The 21,556-nt window shown below is 51.8% G+C and overlaps 2 protein-coding genes across 5 annotated transcripts in view; one reads left to right on the plus strand and one right to left on the minus strand.

Annotated features, from left to right (window-relative positions):
• Window positions 1-1,588: 1,588 nt before the first annotated feature.
• ASPHD2 (aspartate beta-hydroxylase domain containing 2) overlaps window positions 1,589-21,556 on the minus strand; it is a 34,973-nt gene continuing 15,005 nt past the window's right edge. Inside the window, exon 2 of one of the 3 annotated variants that reach the window (XM_023743467.1) lies at window positions 1,589-1,681. In XM_023743467.1, coding sequence (XP_023599235.1) covers window positions 1,629-1,681 — 53 coding nt within the window. In that variant the 3' untranslated portion in view covers window positions 1,589-1,628. Of the gene's footprint in view, window positions 1,682-5,532; window positions 5,722-8,270; window positions 8,359-21,556 lie in introns of those variants that run through there. The other 2 variants (XM_023743466.1, XM_023743465.1) reach the window with 2 other exon arrangements.
• HPS4 (HPS4, biogenesis of lysosomal organelles complex 3 subunit 2) lies at window positions 1,680-21,165 on the plus strand. Of its 2 annotated transcripts, XM_014467386.2 has the most exons (13): window positions 1,680-1,885; window positions 3,075-3,165; window positions 4,875-5,018; window positions 7,811-7,918; window positions 8,305-8,421; window positions 9,530-9,624; window positions 11,051-11,123; window positions 12,346-12,382; window positions 13,153-13,249; window positions 13,828-14,737; window positions 18,221-18,353; window positions 18,838-18,946; window positions 19,921-21,165. In XM_014467386.2, the coding sequence occupies exons 1-13, from the start codon at window positions 1,851-1,853 to the stop codon at window positions 20,090-20,092; spliced, it is 2,121 nt and encodes a 706-aa protein (XP_014322872.1). In that variant the 5' UTR covers window positions 1,680-1,850; the 3' UTR covers window positions 20,093-21,165. The 2 variants fall into 2 exon arrangements, with proteins under 2 accessions (XP_014322872.1, XP_023599220.1); XM_023743452.1 differs by lacking the exons at window positions 18,221-18,353; window positions 18,838-18,946; window positions 19,921-21,165 and adding an exon at window positions 15,456-15,485 and having other exon boundaries at window positions 1,681-1,885.

The raw sequence follows: 21,556 nt of genomic DNA on the forward strand, positions 1-21,556 counted from the left end.
TACACCATCACCACCACCACCACCCTCGGGTCATAGCGGGCAACTCTGGACTTCCTGCCTGAGCCTTCTGTGGGCACATTCCAACCCCTGCCCCACCCCGGGGCCACTTCCGGCCTCTTCTGGACCTTTCAGAGATAGGAGAGGGGGCCTTGGCAGTGGAGGGCCCAGTCCCCTGGGAACCAGGGATAGGGTCTCAGGCCGCTGTCCTTGGTTCCGAGCGCTTAGATGCCTCGCCCCAGGCATCCAGATGCGCTTCAGAGAAACCATGAGCGGGAACCTGTGCAGGCCCAGCCCAAGATACTGTGAGCTGAGGAAAGAGATTGTACAGACCATGGGGGGGGGGGGGGGGGTCCTCTGTAGGGACTTCTACCAGAGGAGCTTTAAAACACTCCACTGTGCTCCCAGAAGGATGACAGGTGGCGAGCGAGCATTTGAAACCATGTCCCTGAGGACATTCATCTTGGAGATACAGTTTTGATGGACCAAGGGCTGTCTTGTGGAGGGGTTAGGCCTCGTTTAATTTTCCTGCAGGGTGTTATGCGGACCAGTGTGTAGAGGCTCCTGGGAGGCCCGGTTAGCTTAGTGGAAGGATCCATTTAACATTGTGAACTCCCTATCCCTGGAAGGAATAAGCAAAGACAGTCCAGGTAGTTTTTTATTGATTGATTGGTTTTTAGAGAGAGAGAGAGAGAGAAAGGGAGAGAGAGAGAAACATCGACCGGTTGCTCCACCCACTCATGCATTCATTGGTTGCCTCTTGTATGTGCCCTGACTGGAGATTGAATCCAAAACCTTGGTGTATCGGGGTGACGTTGTAACCAAATGAGCTACCTGGTTAGGGCCAGTGGAGGTAATTTTTCCTACCCCGCTGACCCACTGTGCAAGAGATAAGGATTAGAGTAAATGATGCCAGGGTCCGCCCGTTCAGACCCTGCAGTCCTCTGATAGTCCGAGTTGTCTCCTGTGGGAGGAGTTTGAAAGCCACTTGTTAAATTCTCACTGCGTCTTTTGGAAACTTGCCCAGCTCTGGACTTCTGCATGATCAGGTTACTTTTGAGCTGTCACGGTGACAATTCCTTCATTTGAGTCTCATTATTACTATAGCAACTGCCTTATTTGTACACTCTCCTTGACGCCCGAGCTTCCTCACCTGAGTTATTTAAGTTTCTCTTCCATGAGACGTCACTGTTCAAGAAACTGAAGGGTTTGAAGTCCTGCTACCCTCTCTCTCTCTCTCTCTCTCTCTCTCTCTCTCTCTCTCTTTTTTTAAACTGTTTTCAACTTTCTAGAAAGCTCTTTTGAAGTCTACCATTCGCTTAGCTCTTTTGTGGGTTTCAGAGATAATCTATTCCTTGTGTTTATTTTAGGGCTAAGGCACTGCTGTTTGAACGGGAAGCTTCAAAAAGTTTAAAAGTGTCTTCAGAATGGCTTTGAAGCACACAAGCTAGAAATCACCCCAGAACAGCGCCGTCCGTCAGCATGCATCTCCCCTATTGCACTTTCCTGGCGAGGTCTTTGAAGGGGTCATTCTGCCGAGAGCCAGAGAGCTGATGCTCACGGGACCAGATTAGCGGAGCTGGCTTTTCTGGTAGAATTCTCTGGCTTCATTATCTTCTCTCCCAGGGTTCTCAGAGGCACCCATGGAACTGAAGGGCTTGCCAAAGAGGGAAGTGGCACCTTCCTGTTGAATGAAAACAAAGCAAGTGACAGTTGTGACTGAAAACACTTCAGACCTCCCACATCTGGACTCTCCGGATCGGGACACAGAGGAGCGGTCACTGCTGGGGAGGAAGAAGCCACAACTGGAAAAGAAAATCCAAATAAAGAGAATGAGTGCGACCTGAAAGTAAATGGCCACCTCAACAGAGAGGAAGTCAGCCTCCTGGTGAGTAGCAAGGCCTGCTGTGGTTTAAGTTCCTGCCAGGCTGCTGGGCTGATATTTTGGGTTAACTGAACATCCCCAGCCAGACTGTCTTGATTTTATTAAGGGGGGGGGGGGGGGGGGAAGCCATTTTTCTTCAGAGCAGGACATAGGCCAGGGCAGACGGGCCCAGCAGTGGGGTTTCTGAGTTGAGTCTGAAACACTTGGGGGCTTTCTGATCGGGACCTGCCCTGAAGCCAGTAGCACATCTAGAAGTCAGGAAGGCGGGCGGGACTAGAAACTGGGTTTGTGCTGGTCATCAGCAAGCCCAGGTGGTAGCCAGAGAGGGTGAGAGGGAGGGGACGGGCGGGGGCGGGGGGAGCACAGGTGACAGCGACACAGTTCCTCCTTCTTAGGCTCTCACCTGATAGGTGTGCTCGCAGAGGTTTGCAAGTAAAACTCAGGAAGCCTTTGTAGAGTTTGCCTTGCGATCTTAAAGAAGCTATTATAATTATATGGCAGAGCAGACCATAAGACTAGGGAAGAACAGAGGGTTATGGAAATTGAGACGAGGGATTCCTCTGGGCATCCGCAGTTTGATGAGGGGTCGTGTTTGAGTTCATCCTCGTCGGGTTTTGTAGGCAGAGAGGGGCCCGGTGCGTCTCTGTGACCTTTAAGAGGCCCCCGTTTTCCCTGCATTGAAACATGGTTTATTTTCTCCTTCTTATCGCCGGGGCCCCAGCGCACACTTAGGCCCTCAGTAATGTTTGTTAAATGAATTCTAGGGATTTATGGATTCATTTAGAAGGGCTGTTTCGGGAGATCGTTGTGCGCCGCAGTTGTGCGGAGTGCTTCTGAGACGTTCTGACTTACTTGGCTGCCAGGGCCTTGAAAGACAGTTTACCAAACCATGTGAGTACATAGTTGCAGTTCGATGTCTCCAGTAAGAGGCGTCCCTGTGGGCACTCGTCTTTCCTGTCTTTCTCAGATGGTTTGACTGCTGGATAGAGGCCTATTTTTAGTTCGACTCAACTGCACTTAAGAAATGGTTTTATCTATTTGTCGCCACTGGGTTCTTCTTCCTCGGGGGCCAGAGAGGCTTTGCAAAGACCAAGTCATGAACTGTAATGAGCCCTCGGGCTGGGAAACAGGGAGCCGTGCCTTCGGCTGATCCCGGATGCAAGGCAACAGCTCTGCTCTGTTCTCTTGCCAGGTGGAATTACTTCTTCCTCTACGATGGTTCAAAGGTAAAGGAAGAAGGCGACCCAACAAGAGCTGGCATTTGTTACTTCTATCCTTCTCAGGTGAGCCACCCAGCGTGCCATGGTTTTGTGGGGATCCATCCACGGAACAGAACTTATGCCTCAACGTGGTGACTTTTCAAAAGTATAGGGTTTACACTGGGACAGTTTTCTTTGGATAATCCAGGCACTTGGCGCTTCTACTCTCTTAGACTTGGCTGTAGTAGTTCTTGTTCTGGTCTTTAAACTCCCAGCTCAGTGCTTCCATCTTATCTGGCTCTTACCATCACGATTTTCTCTCTGCCCCCTTGCTCCCAATTTTTGATCGGCTCGTTAAAAAAAACCAAAAACTTTTATTCAAACATATACAAAAGTATCATGAACCCTCACATGCCTGTCACCAGCTTTAACAGTTATCAACACTTGGCCAATTTTATATGACCCAACCTAAACTCTCTGCCCTTTTATGCTTGGAGTATTCTGAAGCAAATCCTAGACATTGTGTTATCTCATCAGTGTCAAGTAACCTCTCTAACTGAAAAGGACTTTTCTTATTTAAAATCACACCTAACAACAGTTACAATAATTAGTAACAATAATTCCTTAATATCGTCAGATAGTGCCTATATTCAGATTTTGCCTGATTACTTAGATGTTGCCTAGACCTAGTTTCCTTTCTTCTCTCCTTCCTTCCCCCTTTCTCGCTCTTTTTCCTGATCAGAGTCCAAGCAAGGTTCACTGTTCCATTGGGTGATGTTGTGTGTTAAGTCCCTTTCACTGTGTAGCCGTCCTCACCTACCCCTCCTCTTTCCCCCTCTATGCATTGTTACAAAGAAACCAGGCCATTTGTGCAATAGAACGTGAGCCTGTCCCACGCTCTGGGCTTGCTGATGACTCCCTCCTGGTGGTGTCATTTAACGTCTTCTATCCACCGGGCTTCCTTTAAACCGGTGGTAAGATCTAGAGCCTTGGTGAGGTTCAAGTTCATTTATTTTAGGCAAGAATTTTTCATAGGTGGTGTGTACATTTTCTGTTCATCACATAATGTCTGGCTGCCCCGCAGCTGAGTTAATGCTAAGATCCATTAGGGCAGCGGTTCTCAACCTGTGGGTCGCAACCCCTTTGGGGGTCGAACGACCCTTTCACAGGGGTCACCTAAATACATCCTTCATATCAGATATTTACATTACGATTCATAACAGTAGCAACATTACAGTAATGAAGAAGCAACGAAAATAATTTTATGGTTGGGGGTCACCACAACATGAGGAACTGTATTAAAGGGTCTCGGCATTAGGAAGGTTGAGAACCACTGCCTTAGGGGGTCTATAAATTCGCTCACGTGATTACCCTCTGACTTGGATAATTGGGATTAATCTAGGCTGCTCTGGCCACTCTGCAGGGGATCTGAATAGGGATGAAAGGCTCATGCTTCTATCCATGCTGGGGGTTAAATTCTAGGGTATAATCGTAGGGAGAAAAATGCAGTTCTGTGGAATCATCTTATGTGTTCACTGTGGGTGTTCAGGCAGGAGTCCACAGACTTTGTCTGAAAACAGCTAAATATTTTAGGCTTTGTAAGAAGCCACAGATGGTCCTCATCACATATTCTTTGTTGTTGTTTTGACAACCCTTAAAGAAATTCTTAGTTCACAGGCCACATAAAAATAGGCCGCCGACTGGCTCTGGCCTGCAGACCATGTCTGCTCTAGGAATGACACAAGAGCCCAGCAATTTCAACTTCCTGTCTGGCATTTGCTGCTTTCCCATAGACCCTGCTTGACCAACGGGAGCTGCTCTGTGGCCAGATTGCTGGGGTGGTCCGCTGTATCTCTGACATCTCTGGCACTCCTCCCACTCTCATTCGGCTGCGGAAACTGAAGTTCGCCATCAAGGTCGATGGAGATTACCTTTGGGTGAGTTTCACAGGCAGAACCAGTGCCTCTACCACGAGTCACTGTCTGGGTGATAAGTATCGTGACAGTAAGGTTTGGAAAGCCTGTGTTGTTCGAGGGTCAACTGTATGAATATTTACTATAAAACTCTTTCGACTGTTTGGTATGTCAGAAAAAATTCATAATGAAATGCTGGAAATAATACGAACAAAGATGAATATCCTTCCTTACATTTGAACACCCCTTCTGCTCAGAAATACTTTGAGATAAGTGTAGGCGTGGGAAAGGGGCACTTGAGCGTATACGGTACTACTATATGTAAAGAAATGGTTGTTCTTTTTCTTCTTCTTTTTAACGGTTCTTTGAAACCTGACATACATGCATCAATGTTTTCGAGTTTCTGGGTCATTTATCCAGGAAGTGTGGAAGTATAAAGAAGTAAAGATGGGGATTAAAAACTCAATTTGCATCACAGAATAGAAAGAATTTCTATAGGTTGGTTTTAGTCTTTCAAAGGAGAGGAGGAACCAGCCATGATATGTCAGAAATGTTTGGAGAGTTCATCACAGGAGTGAAATAATACATATAACATTCCTCTCTGCAGGCTCTGTCATGCTTACATTTGTGAGATTCATCCATGTTGCGTGTATGGGCAGTGCCTTCCCTTTCATTGTTGAACCTCATTCCGTTGTCTGAAGACATCACAGTCTGCTTATTCATTCTCCTTTATTTAAAAAAATATATATTTTTTATTTGATTTTAAAGAAAGGGGAAGGGAGAAGGAGAGAGAGAGAGAGAAACGTTGAGCCCACAACCCAGGCATGTGCCCTGACCTGAAATTGAACGGCGACCTCTCAGTACACGGTGCGATGCTCAACCAACTGAGCCACACTGGCCAGGGCTCAATCTCCTTTCCCGGACACATGAACTGTGCCCAGTTCGGGGCATTTAAGAATAAGGCTCCTAGGAACATGCCTATATGAGTCTTTTCATGGACATAAGTTTTCATTTCTCATGAGTAAATATCTCCGTGTGGAATCGCTGGGTCCTGGGGTCAGTGTGTGTTAATTTTGTAAGAAACCGCCAGCCCTTTCCCCAAAGTGATTGTGCTATTTTACATTCCCTCCAACGACGTGTGAGAATTCCGGTTATTTACATCCTCGTCCACACCGGTGTTGGCAGATGTTTAATTGTAGCCATTCCGCTGGATGTGCCGTGGTAGCTCACTGTCGTTCCATTTGCATTTCCCTAATGACTGATGGTATTCAGGCTTTTTCATGGGCTTGAGGCCATTTGTATGTCTTCCTTTGCGAAGTGTCTACCCAAAGCTTTTGTCCATTTTGTAAATTGGTTGTTGTTTTTTAAATTGAGTTGTAGGGGTTTTTTATATATATCCTGGATACAAGTTCTTTTGTCTGATACATATTTTAAAGATATTTTCTCCCACTTTGCAGTACTCCTATTGATTTTCCTAATGTCTTCTGATGAGCAGATGGTTTTCATTTCAATGAAGTTGAATTTATCAATCTTATGGTTATTGCTTTCTGTATCCTGTCTAAAACCATTGCCTACCTCAGTGGAGAAGATGTTCTCAATTTGGGGGGAAGTTTCTAGTGTTCGCTTTTAAATTTGAGTCAGTAATCCGTCTTGGATTAATGCTTGTGTTTGGATGTGAAGTAGAGGTCAAGGGCCCTTTGGTTCCATACACTCAGTGGTCCCAGCACCATTGCTGCACAACTCCCCTTTCCTATTGGATCCTTCCCTGTTCGGCTCCTCTGTCAAAGGTCAGGGACCGCTTAAGCGAGGCTGAGTCTCTGAGCTGCCTGTCCTTCCATTGGTCTCTCTGAAGATCTTAGAGGGGCAGCACACTCTTAAAATCAGGTAGGGTAAGTCGTCCTGCCTTTTTCTTTTGCAAGTTAGCTTTGCACATTTCAGGTCCTTTGTGTTTCTGTAGTAGAATCAGTTTGTCATTTTCTAAAGCAAAGCTGGTGGGGTTATGATCAGAATCGCATCCGATCTACAGCTCAGCTGGGGAAGCAGCAGGCTCTTAATCCGTGCGGTTGGGGCACATCAGTGAAGATGTAACTCCTGGGTTACATCAGGAGGAAAACAAAGGCCCCTGCCTCGGCAGAGTACATTCAGAGGGAGTTTGTAAATTTCCCTCCTGCAGGGTTGGTTTGCTCCTTTGTTTATGTGTCTGATGATCCCCTGAGGAAAGGTTCCTAGAGGTAGAATTGCTGAGTCAAAGGACATGAACATCTTCCAGGCTCTTTGAACATATGGCGAGATGCTTTCTAGCAGAGCCGGTGCTTATCTTCGTGGAACACTGCTGCACCCCGCATCCGGGAGCTCTGAGACACGTGGGGATTTAGTCAGTTTCTGTTCTCAGAGCCCTTGGTCCAGCTCGGGAGGTGCCAGGGCTCTTTGGGAAACAGTTTCAGCCCAGTGTTTGCAGTGAACCCGTATTAGACATTCAGTGTCCAATTAACAGGCCTACCACTGCGCTGGGTCCGAAAAGAGGTCAGCGTTGGCTGGGTGGTCAGGGCAAGCTGCGTGGAGGTGCTAGCATCTGTGATGGGCACTGAGGGATGGGAGGGCGCTGGGCCAATGAACAGGAAGGAGGGCATCTCAGGTTGGGTGACGTGTACTAGACCTTGTTCTCTGTGGAGACCAGCTTGGCTGGAGTGGAGGGTTGGGCTGGGCAGATCAGTTTCAATGGGCTATGGGGTCTGGCTGTGGCGAGCCCTGGATGCAGGGATTCGGGGCTTGGACTCAATCCAGGAAAACGCCTGTGTCCATTTCCCTCGTTACAGGTGCTGGGCTGTGCTGTGGAGCTCCCGGATATCAGCTGCCAGCAGTTTCTGCACCAACTCATTGGATTTTTTAACTTCTACAATGGACCTGTTTCTCTGGCTTACAAGGTATTGAGGAGCCTTGATGTGGCATCTCTTGTGCAAAACCAGAATTGCCGGAACACAGCACCTACTAGCACACTAGGGTCTGTTCCACTCTACACGGACACACTGTGTCCAGCCCCAGGTCGGGGACTCCTGGAGCCCCTCTCAGATGCCTCTGTTCCCCAGTGGCGTAGGTCACAGTCATTCCAAGGGTTTGCCTCCATCTCCTCCCCCTGGGGTAGGTGGGAAGGGCAGGGCCCCGAGTGTGGTGGGGAGGTTGTCAGGGTAGGAAGTTCCCCCGCCCTTCTGCCAGTGTCCGTGTGAGGAGTAAGTGTGTGGTAGTTGGGATCCTTACCGAAGAGGTGTCTCTCAGAATCTCAGCTCCTGAGCTCAGGCTGTTTCTGTTTCAGAATTGTTCTCAGGAGGAACTGAGCGCCGAGTGGGACACCTTCATTGAACAAATTCTGAAAAACACCAGTGATCTGCATAAGATCTTCACTTCCCTCTGGAACTTGGACCGGACTAAAGTAATTCGCCTCCCCCTTCTCCTTTCACGTATGGGAGTCGAGCTTGACACCTTTGTCCCTCCCCCTTGAAATGAACTGTATATGGAGAGAGGTGATGGATGTGTCACTTCTCAGTCACGGTGGTTAAGACCTGCACTAAATTCCATGCTGCTGCTCACCAGCTATGTGAGCCTGGACAAGTCAAGGCACCTCTCAGAACCTCACTCTTCTTATCCATAAAATGGGGTCATCATACCTGCCTCCCAGCACTGTTTTGATGATGAAACAAGACAATACCTAATGACACAAAGTAAATACTTAGTAACGGTAGTACTATTATTTTGCTAATGTCCCAGAAATGTTGAACTGAGTCATCTGAAGGCCCCTTCTCCCTTGATATTAACATGATGTAATTATTCTCACCATTAGAAGTGCCCAGTGCTAACACTGTACAGACAAGGTCGCCCTATCTGGGAGGGAGTGGCTGAGAAGTGTTTCGCCTCTGAGCCACTCCGTCCGCCACTGGCATTCAGTGACACGTAGGCTGGCCTGGCCGCCTGTGCTGTCTGTAGCTCTGTGGCCTTGATCTTGGTGAACATCACATCCTCACTGTGCAGTGTTTTTAGGGACTTTCGGCAACTGACTTCTTACAAGGAAGGTGGAACTGAGGCGTATCCCGAGTGAAAGCCATGATGTTTTCACTTCATGTCATGGAAGAGAGGCCTGGGCCCCCTTAGGCATCCAGTCAGCTGGTCCCAGGGGGCACGTGCTTCAGAGGGAGGCTGGGGGTGCGGCGGGGTGGGCATCACCTGGCACCGTGACTTGCATTTGAGACCTGCCGGCCTCCTGCCTGCTGCCTGCTGGTCTCAGCACAGATAGTCAGGGTCTCCTGGTCAGTCTGTGTGTCCCCTGGGAACCGCCACATGCCCTGTTCACTGTGCCCTCCAAGAACTTGGCATTTAGAGGTGTGGGGAGTTCTGGGTCTAGAGAAGACTCGGACTTTACCAGGTGACACGGTCTCCTTTTTCCAGGCTTTGGGTTAGGGCCTGCCCACAATCTACAGTCCCCTTCCCTTTCCTTCCCGGCCTGGAAGCTTGCTAACCTGTGTGCATGCTTCTTGCCTGCACAGGTGGAGCCCCTGCTCTTGCTGAAGGCGGCCCTCATCCTGCAGACCTGCCAGCGCTGCCCTCACGTGCTAGCCGGCTGCATCCTCTACAAAGGCCTGTGAGTACCGCCAGAGCCTCTCCCCCTCCCCTTCCCCTGCAGCCAGATCATGCTGCCCCAGCCGTAGGCAGGAACTCCTCGGGCCAGTTCCGAGTGGGCTGGTTTGGCAAATAGCAGGTAGCTCAGGTTTGACTGAGGCTTTCCTGACTTTGAGCAAAGCTGGGACGTTGGAAACTGTTGTGTCCAGAAAACAGTCAGGAATAGAAAAGCCAGGCATTTGTTTATTGAATTTATTGGGGTGACATCAGTTCACAAAACCATACAGGTTGCAAGTGCACAACTCGATAAAACATCATCTGCACGCTGCACCGTGTGCCCATCGCCCCACGCAAAGTCCCTTTCCTTCCCCATTTCCCCCACTTTGCCCATCTCCCCCTACCCCAACCCCTTCCCCTCAGGCTGTCACTACACTGCTGTCCGTGTCTATGTGATATGTATATATTTTTTTTGGTTAATCCCTTCATCTTCTTTCATCCAGTCCCCCCTCCCCTCTGACAGCTGTCAGACTGTTCTATGCATCCATGAGCAAAGGCAGTTTAAAGAGATCATATAATTCTCAGGACGAGGCATGCGTTTCTAGTTGTCAGTCTAGGTGATGGGAGTGCAAAGCCCCCAAGGTCACCAGCAGCGGCATGTTAGTGAGGGGTGTGGGCCTGCGGCGTCCTCCTGCGGCTGCAGCTCTGCTCTGCAAAGCGGTGGTAGTGCTGCTTCTCCTCCGACTCCTGCAGCCTCTTGGCTGACCATCTCTTGCTGGGTTCTGAGATCTCTATACTCTTCACGCACTTGGAGGGCCTCTCCATGAGCCCGAATGCCTAAGAGGCCCTCCACGCATCTTCCAGGGCCTCTCTCCTCGTGGAGGGTTCGCCCTTACAGCTCAGGGCAGGCAGGGCTGGGGCGCCGTGCCCAGAGCTTTCTGACGGCCGAGGGATGTGTGGCTGGCCTAACTCTCCAGCCCCTGGGGACTCGGGTCTTCGAGGCTGTGTTCCCAGTCCTGGCGGCTTCTCTCTCCAGCCGTGAGATTTTCTCCGTCCATATTGGTCTACCTCATAGTAGCTGCACATTTATTGGTTATTTTAAATATTAATTTAACAATTCATGAACAGTTAAGTGATTAATTTAACTGTTCTCTTTTTGACGGAAATTTAAATTGTTTACCCCTTTTTTCTTAAAACGATTTTACCTTTTTTTCTCTGTAATGGACATTCTTCTGCATATTTCTTGGTACAAGCCAGTCACAGGGTTGGGACATTTGAAATTTTAATGGAAATCGCCAGAGTGCCCTCCATGAGGGCTTTACCAGTTGACACTTTCACCAGCTGTGTCCCCAGGATCCAGGCCAACGTGGGGGGTGAGGAATCTTTTCAGTCCAGAGTCCTGCAGTGTATTTCTTCTCACATTGTCCTTGTTCCTGTGTCTGACCTCCTAGGATTGTGAGCACCCAGCTCCCACCCTCCCTCACGGCCAAGGTCCTGCTTCATCGAGCTGCACCTCGGGACCAGGTAGGGCTCAGCCACCCATCTGGCTGGAAGCTTCCGCACCAGGCAACCCTGGGAGACTGGTCCGCCCAGGATGGACGGGCGCTGTGGGGGCAATCACCTCCCTTCATCTTGTCAGGACCCCAGGCCTGTCAGTGTCATTTCCTCACGAGTGACTTCTCCAGCAAGGCTGGCAGAAAAGCTTGCTTTACGCGTGGTGGGCTTGGAGAGTTGGTTTTTCTTCAATCCAAGTGCAACTATGAGAACTTGACTTCCCTCAACGCTGGACTTTATGTCAAAGAGATGAATTTTTTTAAATACATTTTTATTGACTTCAGAGAGGGAGAGATAGAAACATCAATGATGAGAGAGAATCACTGATCGGCTGCCTCCTGCATGCCCCCACTGAGGATCGAGCTCGCAACCCAGGCATGTGCCCTGACTGGGAATCGAACCATGACCTGGTTCATAGGTTGACGCTCAACCACTGAGCCACACCAGCCAGGCAAGATGTTGGATTTTCATAGATGCTAAAGGATGACTTAGGAAATCAGGTACTCTTAAAATACTTCCATTGCATATGTATTTAATTGCTTTTATAATGAGAAAAAACACACATGGATGCTCATTGAGAATCAAATTGCCCACAGTTGCACTGTGCATTGGTGATCACTTCTTTCATTTACTTGATTCGTATTAACATAGGAGGTCACAGGTTTAAATGTATCGCAGGGCTAGCTCTTTGCACTTATTAAATCAGTAGCCATTTAGAACGATGGCAGGGCTCCTGTCCGGCTCCTTCCCCTCTACTGGTGGAGGTGTCGTTAGAACAGTCTATCTGGTGAACTATTTATCACGAGGGTCGCAGGACCTTCACGTTTTTGTCATCCTGGAATGTGTGTGAGTACTGGGCCAGGGCTATGGCAAAGGAGGCCGGATTCTAGAAGGGTTCTCTGAACGTACAGAAGAAAACACGAAGCCCCACTTTCACCCCCAGAGGGGAGACGCTGAGAAATCAGCACGTAAAGCCTGACGTGAGTGGGTGGAGGCGGGTTCCACCTGCCCCCCAAGGTGGTGAGCAGGCAACGAGGACAGCCTCCCTTCCATCTGCTTCGCAGCTGGCACGTGCTGGGGACAAGGGTCTGGGACAAACTTACTTTATGAGCAGATGGCCTAGTGCAGTCCCGATGGTTAGCAAGGAGGAGAGTGGTACCCAGCACCAACTGGTGTGTGTGTTTATTTGCAGAGAATACCTACAGGAGGGGATGCCCTGCGGGAGCGTGGTAAGTCGTGAGGCGCATTGAGGATGTGGTCCTCTATGCTGCCTGTCCCCGTGCAGTCCTGTGAACGTGTCCCAGATGCTATTTCATCTGCTCGGAAGATTAGGGAAATGGATGGAACAGAGCTTCGAGTACAACGTTAGCCATGGGAATCCTAGCTGCAAATAAGGCTCATGATTTTAGGCGCATCTTCTTTAAAAATGAAACTTACTGGATGACATCGGTTATTAACGTTAACCATTGGTTAGTAAGTTACAGTTCTGTAACAGGTTTTCTGTATCCTGCATTGTGTAGCCGCACCCTTTAGATTCCCCTTTCCAATTCCTCCTTAACTCACTATAGCGAGACGGCTCAGACAGGTTCCGGGGGACCCTGACTGGGAGAGGGCCAGACGCATGGCCAGTGCCCGGAGGACCTGTGCAGGACTGGACACGTGCCCAGGAGGGTTGTTTTGCGTTATTTTGAAGCATAAGTTGGGGCACTTTCCTATTTTCAGCTGGAACTGCTTTCCCCCAGTTTATATCTTCAGAGCCACTAAATTTTCTTCCACCGGTGTCACCTCCACAGCTGGGAGCAAAGGTGTCCCCGTGGGCTCTTCCTTGCTGACCACAGAAATCGTGGCTGCAGTTTTGTGCTTCTGTCTGGGCTGAGGAGTGTGTCACAGCTCTGCTCTCTGGCCCGGCGTGTTGGGGTACATGTGTCACCCCAAGGACAGTTACTCCCCCTCTCTTCTCTGGTCCAGGGGGGCCTTCCATGTTGCTTTGTGATTCCAGGAGCCGTCCTGCCCCCGAATGTCCACATCATGCCTGTTTTCGTGACGGAAGAGGAAGCTGCCAGTCTCCATGAGTTCCCAGGGGATCCTGTGACCAGGTAGGGGAGCACCAGGTTTCCCCTTAAACCACGCTTTAGGGGCTCCCTCTCATGGGTTTATGTGCGCAAGCCCCTAGGTCCTAGGACGTCCCATCCGTCCTTCACTCCATCTTCTCCGTGCTCTGCCCTGGAAGGGGCTCCTGGGACTTCAGCAGAGAGAGAAGAGGCAGCCGGTAGGGTGACAGGAGTGTGGGTTTCAAGACCCTGATCTGTTGCTTATCTGCTCTATGACCTTGGGCAAGTGCATTCACTACCTGAGCCTTAGTTTTTATAAAATGGACCCAGTAATACCTACTTTCTGGGCTCCTGGTGAAAGCTGAAACAGTGTTAGTGTAATGCCTGGTGTGGGGTGACTTAGAGTAGACCCCAAATGCGGCTGACTCAGTGGGGCCTGCCATTTCCAGTCGATGATCCTGGCATCACTGGTGAAGCCCGAGGGCCAGGCATCGCCTCATTTTTACGCCAATGCTTTGGCCTCTTAGGCTCTGAGGCCCCAGTCACCGATGCGGTGCTTTAGTCTCCCCGGGGAAGGGCACGTGCCCTGTCTGTCACTGTGTCATATCTTCCCTGTTTGCCAGCCCTCCCGCATCTCCAGCCGGACTCCAGGGGTGCTCTGCTCGGCATCCTCCGAAGGGTTGCAGCCCCTCTGCCCTGAAAGAAGACTGGCACGAGGAGGCCGTGGCCTGGCCGTGGGCAGCCACCCCTGAGCCCAGGCCCGCTGACGCCGCGTGGCCAAATGGCAGTGGGGAGAGTGGACACCCCTCCGACCGTGGCCTGGAGAGCACCCAGCCTGCAGACCCGCAGGCCACTGCCAGGGACCAGAGTCCCGGCCTCCGCCGCTCCCCGGTGACGGGGAGGGAACCCGGTCGGCCCAGGGGGAACGAGGAGCTGGACTTGTCTGAAATCCACATTCCAGAAGCTCGGGAAACGGAAACAGCCTCAGGGTCTCCTGCCTTCTCCAACGGGTGTGTCCCAGATGGCGGGGGTCCTTGTCCCAAGGAATCTGTCAGCAACTCTGGCCACCCGGAACCCACGGAGGCCCTGCCTGGGGACACAGCCATCACGGGCCTCCTCTCTCCCTCCGCTCCTGACACGCTCACCCAGAATGGAGCCCTCCAGCAGCACGAAGACCTCTCAGGGGACAGTAGCCACGCCCCACTCCCCGGAAGTACAAGCAGGCCATTGTCATCGCCTCGCCCAGATTCAAGGCAGAGAGGAACTAAGCTTCCGGAGGGGGGAGAAGGCACGGAGCCGTGTGCGGATGGGGTTCAGGAGGGCCGCTCAGCCCCCAGCCTGGAATGCCACTCGAGCTGTGCAGACCTTCCAGACGACAGCCCCTCCATAGACAGCACTGATTCCAGGGCGACCCCAGCACGCCAGGGAGAACTCGTGCGCATGAACCTCTACACTCACAGTGTCAAAGGGCTGGTGCTGTCCCTGCTGGCCGAGGAGCCACTGCTGGGAGACGGCGCCGCCATCGAGGAGGTGGTGAGTGCTCCGCCCTGCCCCAGCCCCTGGGAACGCGGGCAGGGAGGGGACAGGGCTCCGTGCTGTGTGCCCCGGTGAAAGGCCCTTGCTGATTCGGTGGGCATGGGCATACCTGCCTCCCGGGGCTTGTGGGGGTGAGTGAGAGCAAGCCCAAGGCACGGCTTGTTTTGCATGTTCCTGCTTCTTCCAGTGTCTTGGACACGGAAGACCAAGTTAGAGTCTTGATTCTGGCTGTGGGACCAGGCACACAGGCCTTTGCCCCCGAGCCTCTGGTTCCTCGTCAGCAGTGCCATCACCACCTCTGTTGGCCTCACTTCTGAACCTGGGCAGCTCTAGGATCTGAGTCATCTGGAGCCTGTCCCTGCATGGTCACAGCCGGTGTCGGGACTTCTTCAGAAGCTCCCCTTCCCTGCTTAGCGCCCTCCCCTCCCCCCACTGTACCACAGTGAGCTGGAGGCTCCTTCCTAGAGGGCCTGCGACATCCCAAAGCCCAGAAGCTCCTCTTAACTAACCCGTCCCAGCCCCTGCCCCACTTCCAGCAGTACCTTCTCTGGGGCCTACCCTGGAGATACAGTTGCTATAGTAACAGCCTTACTGTCATTGGCAGGGAGGTGGTAGCAATAGGAACAGGAGGTTGAAATTGCTGCAGGGTGAATGGTGTCCAGGGGCTTGCCTTGTTTTTGTTCTTAAATCTATTATTCTAAGCCGGTCTCATCAGCAGGCAGGGCTGTGACCCTCCATAAAGGAGCAAGTCATCTTGCAGCTCAGAGGCAGAGGGATGGCAGCTTCCGTGCTCAGAGCCCCCGGCGAGACTGCTCCTCTGCAGACCTGCCTATCGCTCCCCGTCCCTCAGACACGGTCACCATGTGGCTCCTCTGCTTCCATACCCTCCTTCACCACAGCTCTCAGCGCCGCCGCCACCTCCCCTGGACAGCACAGGGACCACGGACTATACATCCCCTCTTCCTGTGAGGCTCTGGTTTTCAGGATCTGTCCTGCTCAGTCTCCAGCTGTAGACAAGTTATTTTGAAGGTCCAGTGTTTGGATGCAATAAAGTAGATATGATAGCTCTTTTACCTTCCTCCAAAAAGAAAAGGAAAAACTAGTTCAGGCTGCACTTGAAGAAGGAAGTAAGATGTATCCTGTAGACTCAGTGTGTGCTAACCACTTGACATCTATCCCTTAGCCAGCCTGTGGGAGGGTTCTGGGGCAGGCACTGTATCTCCCATTTTACCAGCAAGAAAACAGGCCTCATTGAGATAAAGACCTAATGCAAGTAGCGGGCCCAGAATTCTTGCTCCTTTCTCATCCCCACCCCATCCACTGTCCCCTACTGACCTGACCGTGGAGTGGTCGGTGGGAAGGTGAGGAGAAGGGGAGGTGCCCGCCCTCCGTGGCTCTGGATACGTGGACACGCCCTTGGTGTGTCACAGCCCACCCATGTTGTTCGGACAGCTGCCTCCATGGGCTTGCATGTAAAGTCAGGTGCGGGTAGGGTAGGCCCCGGGAAGAGTGCAGCTTACTGAAGAGAAGGCCTCTCTTCGGAAGAGTAGGGTGTGGTGACTGATGAGCTTGCTGGTCTGAGACTGGGGTGAGGGACCAGCCCGAAGGCTGCCTACCTCACCATTTTGGGAGAGGGCCTCTATTGCCTCTTTGACCCAGACCTGCTTTCCGCCCGCTGCTGTCTGGAAAGCAAGGCCCTGCAGGAGGGTAAGCTGCAGCTCCGCTGTGACAGTGAGCACCCCCTCCCCGGTGCTGTCACTCACGGGCAGGGCAGCCTGCTGTCATTTTGCCATCTTGTCTTTCAGCGGATCACCTGCCAGCTCTTTATGTCGGCCCAGGGTGGGCGGCTGGGAGGTGGGTGGGAGGGGATGAGCGGGGAGCAGCCAGGAGAGATCAGATTAGTTCAGAGGGAACAGACTGAACTCCCACCAGGGGGACTAGACTCCCACCAGGGGGCAGCATAGAGCTACTGGTAGTTCCAGCTCCAAACCCAAAGGCCTCTCACTGACCTTCACAGGCAGGGATCACACCAGTTCTTCATGACTGCAGGGGACACTGAGCTGCCTGTGTGCAGGGGGTGAGCTTGGGCTTGGTGCCAGAGTGAAATACGGACGTGCACCCTCCCCGTGAACCTGGGCTTCTGAGGGAATGTGTGTCGGCATCGCTGGTTCTGACCTTGTGGCTCTCACACTTGAGCCCCTTGCTTTGCTGTGGACTAGAAGCGGGAGGAGCCAGGAGTCAGGCCCAGCTCCGTGTCCCGGGGCTGCGGTGAGGACTGCGTATGTGTAGCATATACCAGGGGCTGGCAGACTCTAATGCCAAGGAACACACAGCAGATATTTTCCGCTTTGCACAACTACTGAACTCTGCTGTGACGGTTCTCAACCTTAGACAGTATGTAACTGGTGTGGCTGTGTCCCAGTAATGCTTTATTTATAGACACGGAAGTGGGAACCTCAATAATTTTCATGTGTCACGATATTATTCTTTTGATTTTTCCCCCTAACCATGTAAAAATATAAAAACTATTCTTAGCTCTCGGGCTATACAAAAACAGAATGGGCTGGGTTTGGCGCAGGCCGTGGTTTGTAGGCCCCGGCACATATGGAAGCACTTGGTTACTAGTAAATAACGCGCACGTCATCTGATCATTTCCATTTTCTTGCCTCTATAAAAATGCCTTCTCTCAGGGTGGCGCCTTAGAGTTTACAAAGGATTTTTGTAAATGTATTTTTATTGATTTCAGAGAGTGAGAGAGAGATATAAACACCAATGATGAGAATCACTGATGGGCTGCCTCCTGCATGCCCCACACTGGGGATTGAGCCTGCAACCCAGGCATGTGCCACGACTGAGAATCGAACCCTGACCTCTGGTTCATAGGTCAATGCTCAACCACTGAGCCACACCAGCCGGGCAGGGAGAGTTTTTTAATACAAGTGCTGGACCAGTCTTCTCAGCCGGGTGCCTCTGAACAGCGCACAGAAAACCATTTGACCGACAAGTCCCAGTCCTTGCAGCGCGGCGCATGGCTATACTGTTCTAGACGCCCAGAGAGGGGACTCCTTGCAGACAGTGGAGGCCTGGGGAGCCCAGGCCTGGCTGAGAGCCCGGGAGGGTGGGGGCCCGGTCGGCGGTGCTGGTGCTGGGCAGACATGCAGCCTCCGTGGGAAAGTCGTAGCTGGAAGGAGAGGTGCGAGGGCCAACAGTGGCTATTTCTGGATGGTGAGATTATGGGCTATTTTTCTTTGCTTTTTCCTTCCTTTTAAAATGTATTTTTCTGCTCTCCTCTGTTTATTTTTCTATAATTTTACAACAGCATTAAAATATCAGGGCAGAAGTTAGCACTTCTCTAAAAATGGGTAAAAACGCTGGTCAGAGTCCTTTCTAAGTCAGTAGCCACACGGTATTGTTTGGGTGACCGTTTGCTGGGCGCGGGGCCTGCGGATTCACTGCAGCAGGGCCATGGCTCCTTCGCAGTTCCACAGCAGCCTGGCATCCCTGAACGGGCTGGAGGTCCACCTGAAGGAGACGCTGCCCAGGGACGAGGCCACCTCCTCCAACAGAACCTACAACTTCACACATTACGACCGCGTCCAGAATGTGCTGACAGGTAAGGAGCCGGCCCTGTGCGCAGCGGTGTAGCCGGGGCACCTCCCGGAGGGGGTGGAGGTTAGACCTGGGGCCAGTGAACGGAGGCTGCCACCACTCTGTCCAGAGCTGTCGGGTGTGCAGTTAGCTGGGCTGCTGTTTCCTCACTTGCGGCCCCACTCCCACGGCATTGAGAATTTGCTTGATGATCCCTCCTTGCTCGTTTGTCCTTTTTCGGCTGTTTCTCCCGTGTTTGAGGGAAGCACACACATGTTCAAGTATCTGTGATAAGTTTCTGCCTAAAATTGTGATGCCCACAAACCAGTGACGCTTACCATCGGGGGCAGTGCCTGCGCCGCTGCTTAGTGGCAGCTGCCAGGGCCCAGCTCCCTGCAGGCCTTTTCCCTCCCCCTTGGCACCTGCACGCGTGTCCAAGGCGACAGTCCCAGGTTGGGGAGATCTGGGAAGGAGTCCGCCACTCACAGCTCTGTGTCCTCTTCTGGAAGCGAACCTGCCTCAGGCGGCCACACCCCAGGACCGCCGCTTCCTGCAGGCCGTCCGCCTGATGCACTCGGACTTTGCCCAGCTGCCCTCCCTGTACGAGATGACCCTCAGGTGAGCCTGCCCCTCAGTCCTGCACAGGAATCACCTTCCTGGGGGCCGGTGGAGCCTTATTCATGAGGAACATTCCAGTCACTGCCGTTCGGGTCTTCTGTTATTCGCCCTGGTAGCTGCTATAACCTACTCGCCTGCTTTCCTGGGTCATGTATTTTGGGGGTCCCATCCTGGGGCTCAGACCTGCTTTAGACACTGGGGGACAACGGTGAGGACAGCTCTGGGGAGAAGGGTCTCCGTCTCCTGGTCATAAACGATGCTGAAGCGAGGGATGGTCTTCTGACCTGTGACATCATCGTGCTCATTATGGTCCTCAGCCTCCTCCCAGGCCTAGGAAGTAAACATTTCCCCTCACCCAGCAGCACCCCAGAGATGCCCTTAGTTGTTAGTTTGGTGTATATTACTCCAAGCTTTGTTGTTTTTAATTTTCTTTTTTTATATGAAATATAGATTAATATTTCTGTGTTGATTATTTTAAGTCTTTCTTCTAGAAAACAGGATCATACTCATGTACTGTTCACTAGTTCCTTTTCCATCCCATCGCATGCCCTAAACACCTCCATGCCAGAGACAGATATCTGTTCATCATGATTGTGATTTGAGTATGTAACCAAGTGAATTCTCCTTTCTCCCCACATGCTTCTCTGTGAATCCAGTAGCGGAGCGTAAGGCAAGTGGGAAGGTCCGAGGAGGGGAGTGCCTGCTGTGTGAATAAGTCCCATTTAGTCCTTGGGACGATCTGGAAACGTGCATTTTCCCTCATTTTACAGATGGGGACATTGGAGCACAAGCAATGGCAGTGACTTGCCCCAGGGCACACTCTTTTAAAGTGGCAGGGCCAGGCTCTGGCTCTAAAGTACATGTTCTCTCCACACGTTTCCAGTTTGGGGGCCTCTACGGCAGGCACAGGCAGTCTGTGTGGTCTGAGATCTGCTGCAGCAGCGTCGGACTTATCTGCTCTCTTCCCCTCCTAGGAATGCCTCCACGGCCGTGTACGCCTGCTGCAACCCCGTCCAGGAAACCTATTTCCAGCAGCTGGCGTCGGCCCCGCGGAGCTCCGGCTTCCCCAGCCCCCAGGACTCCGCCTTCAGCCTCCCGGGCAAAGCCAAGCAGAAGCTGCTGAAGCACGGGGTGAACTTACTGTGAACTGGGCCTCGGGGGGAGGCCTCCCCGGATGACTATCAAACGCAGTGCCCACCGAGGAAGCTCTGCCTTTTAAACAGAAAACACCCCCCCATTCATTTTCCCGGGAGTGTTCCTCTCTAGGAAGTTATGACGTTGGCGTGTTGGGTGCTCCTTTACAGATTGGAGGGGACGGGGTAGTTCTTCGGGTCCGCAGACCCGGAGCGCGTGATAAAGACCTTGATTCACCGGCAGTGCTGGGCCAGAACAGGCGCTTCAGCTCCTTGTACCAAAGAGGTCCAGGGCCGGTTAGATCCGTCACTGGGCTGAGGCGCCTGACATCTGCCGCTGCTCCATCCCAGCCTTAACATGGGCCACAGAATTCAGGTGGCTTTCTTTCTAGAACATAGTTGTCCCGAGTGTTTTCCAGCCCTGCCTGCAGGGGGCGATATGAGGTGTGAGCGCACGGAGAGGTGGCAGGTTTGTTAGCAAGCTGCCTGGCACACCACTTCCCAGGAAGATTGTCTTCTGAGTGGTGCTCCTGGGAGGGAGGGCTGGGGCAGTCGGGGGTGGGGGGGTAGCCACCTTGTCTGAAGTATTCTGGAACTAGACTCAAAACTAAGAGCCCGGCCCTGGCCAGTTTGGCTCAGCGGATAGAGCGTCAGCCCGTGGACTGAATGAAGGGTCTCGAGTTAGAAATTCCAGGTTGCAGGCTCGATCCCGGCAGGCTGCATGCGGGAGGCAACCAATCAATGTGCCTCAGATCTGGGCTTTGCACCGTGTCCTCTTGAGTGAGTGTCCCCAAATGGGAGTTTCCAAAATGTTCTGGGGCAAAAGCAGACCTGTGCTTCTCAGTGTGGCTGTGGGTGAGGGAACCACATTCATTTGTGTTTCGTGTCTATTACGTCATAGTCAGACATGTTATGAAATGCGGTACAGATCATAGGATGAAGCTATTTACCAAAGTCTCCTCAGTGTTTACTGGAAGATTCCATTTGAAAACTGCGATGTCAATAATTGCATCTCATGTGTATGGCATGGTGTCTTTTTCTTGAAACAAGTTTCCAAAGGCTAAAATAGAACAGCCAAAACTGCCATTTTGTTCTGATTAATTAAAGAGGACCATGTCTAGTGACCAAGTTAAGGTGGGGGCTGAGGTGTTTTATGTGTGTGCACGTACGCGCATATTTTGCGTGGCCACGTTTCTCCTTTTCGTGCCTGACCCAGGGCGGCCAGGGGAGGAAGGTGCACTTTAGAATGGTCTCTGCGTGGGCGACGGGACCCAGCCAGCTGCTCCGAGGAGCACCAGCTTCCGCCAGGCTCGCCCACAGCCCCCTCCCCCCACCCTCCTGCCACTGGCTGGCCCAGAGGGCCATCTTCCCACGGGGATAAATATCTATCCTATTTCCAGCTAGGATAAATATCTACTTTCCTCCTTCTCTGCTAAGTTCTCCAAGAAAAAATTCATCCCAAGCCTCCACGCCAACC

Source organism: Myotis lucifugus, unplaced genomic scaffold (genome assembly GCF_000147115.1).
Source record: "Myotis lucifugus unplaced genomic scaffold, Myoluc2.0 scaffold_391, whole genome shotgun sequence".
NCBI classification, from domain to species: domain Eukaryota; kingdom Metazoa; phylum Chordata; class Mammalia; order Chiroptera; family Vespertilionidae; genus Myotis; species Myotis lucifugus.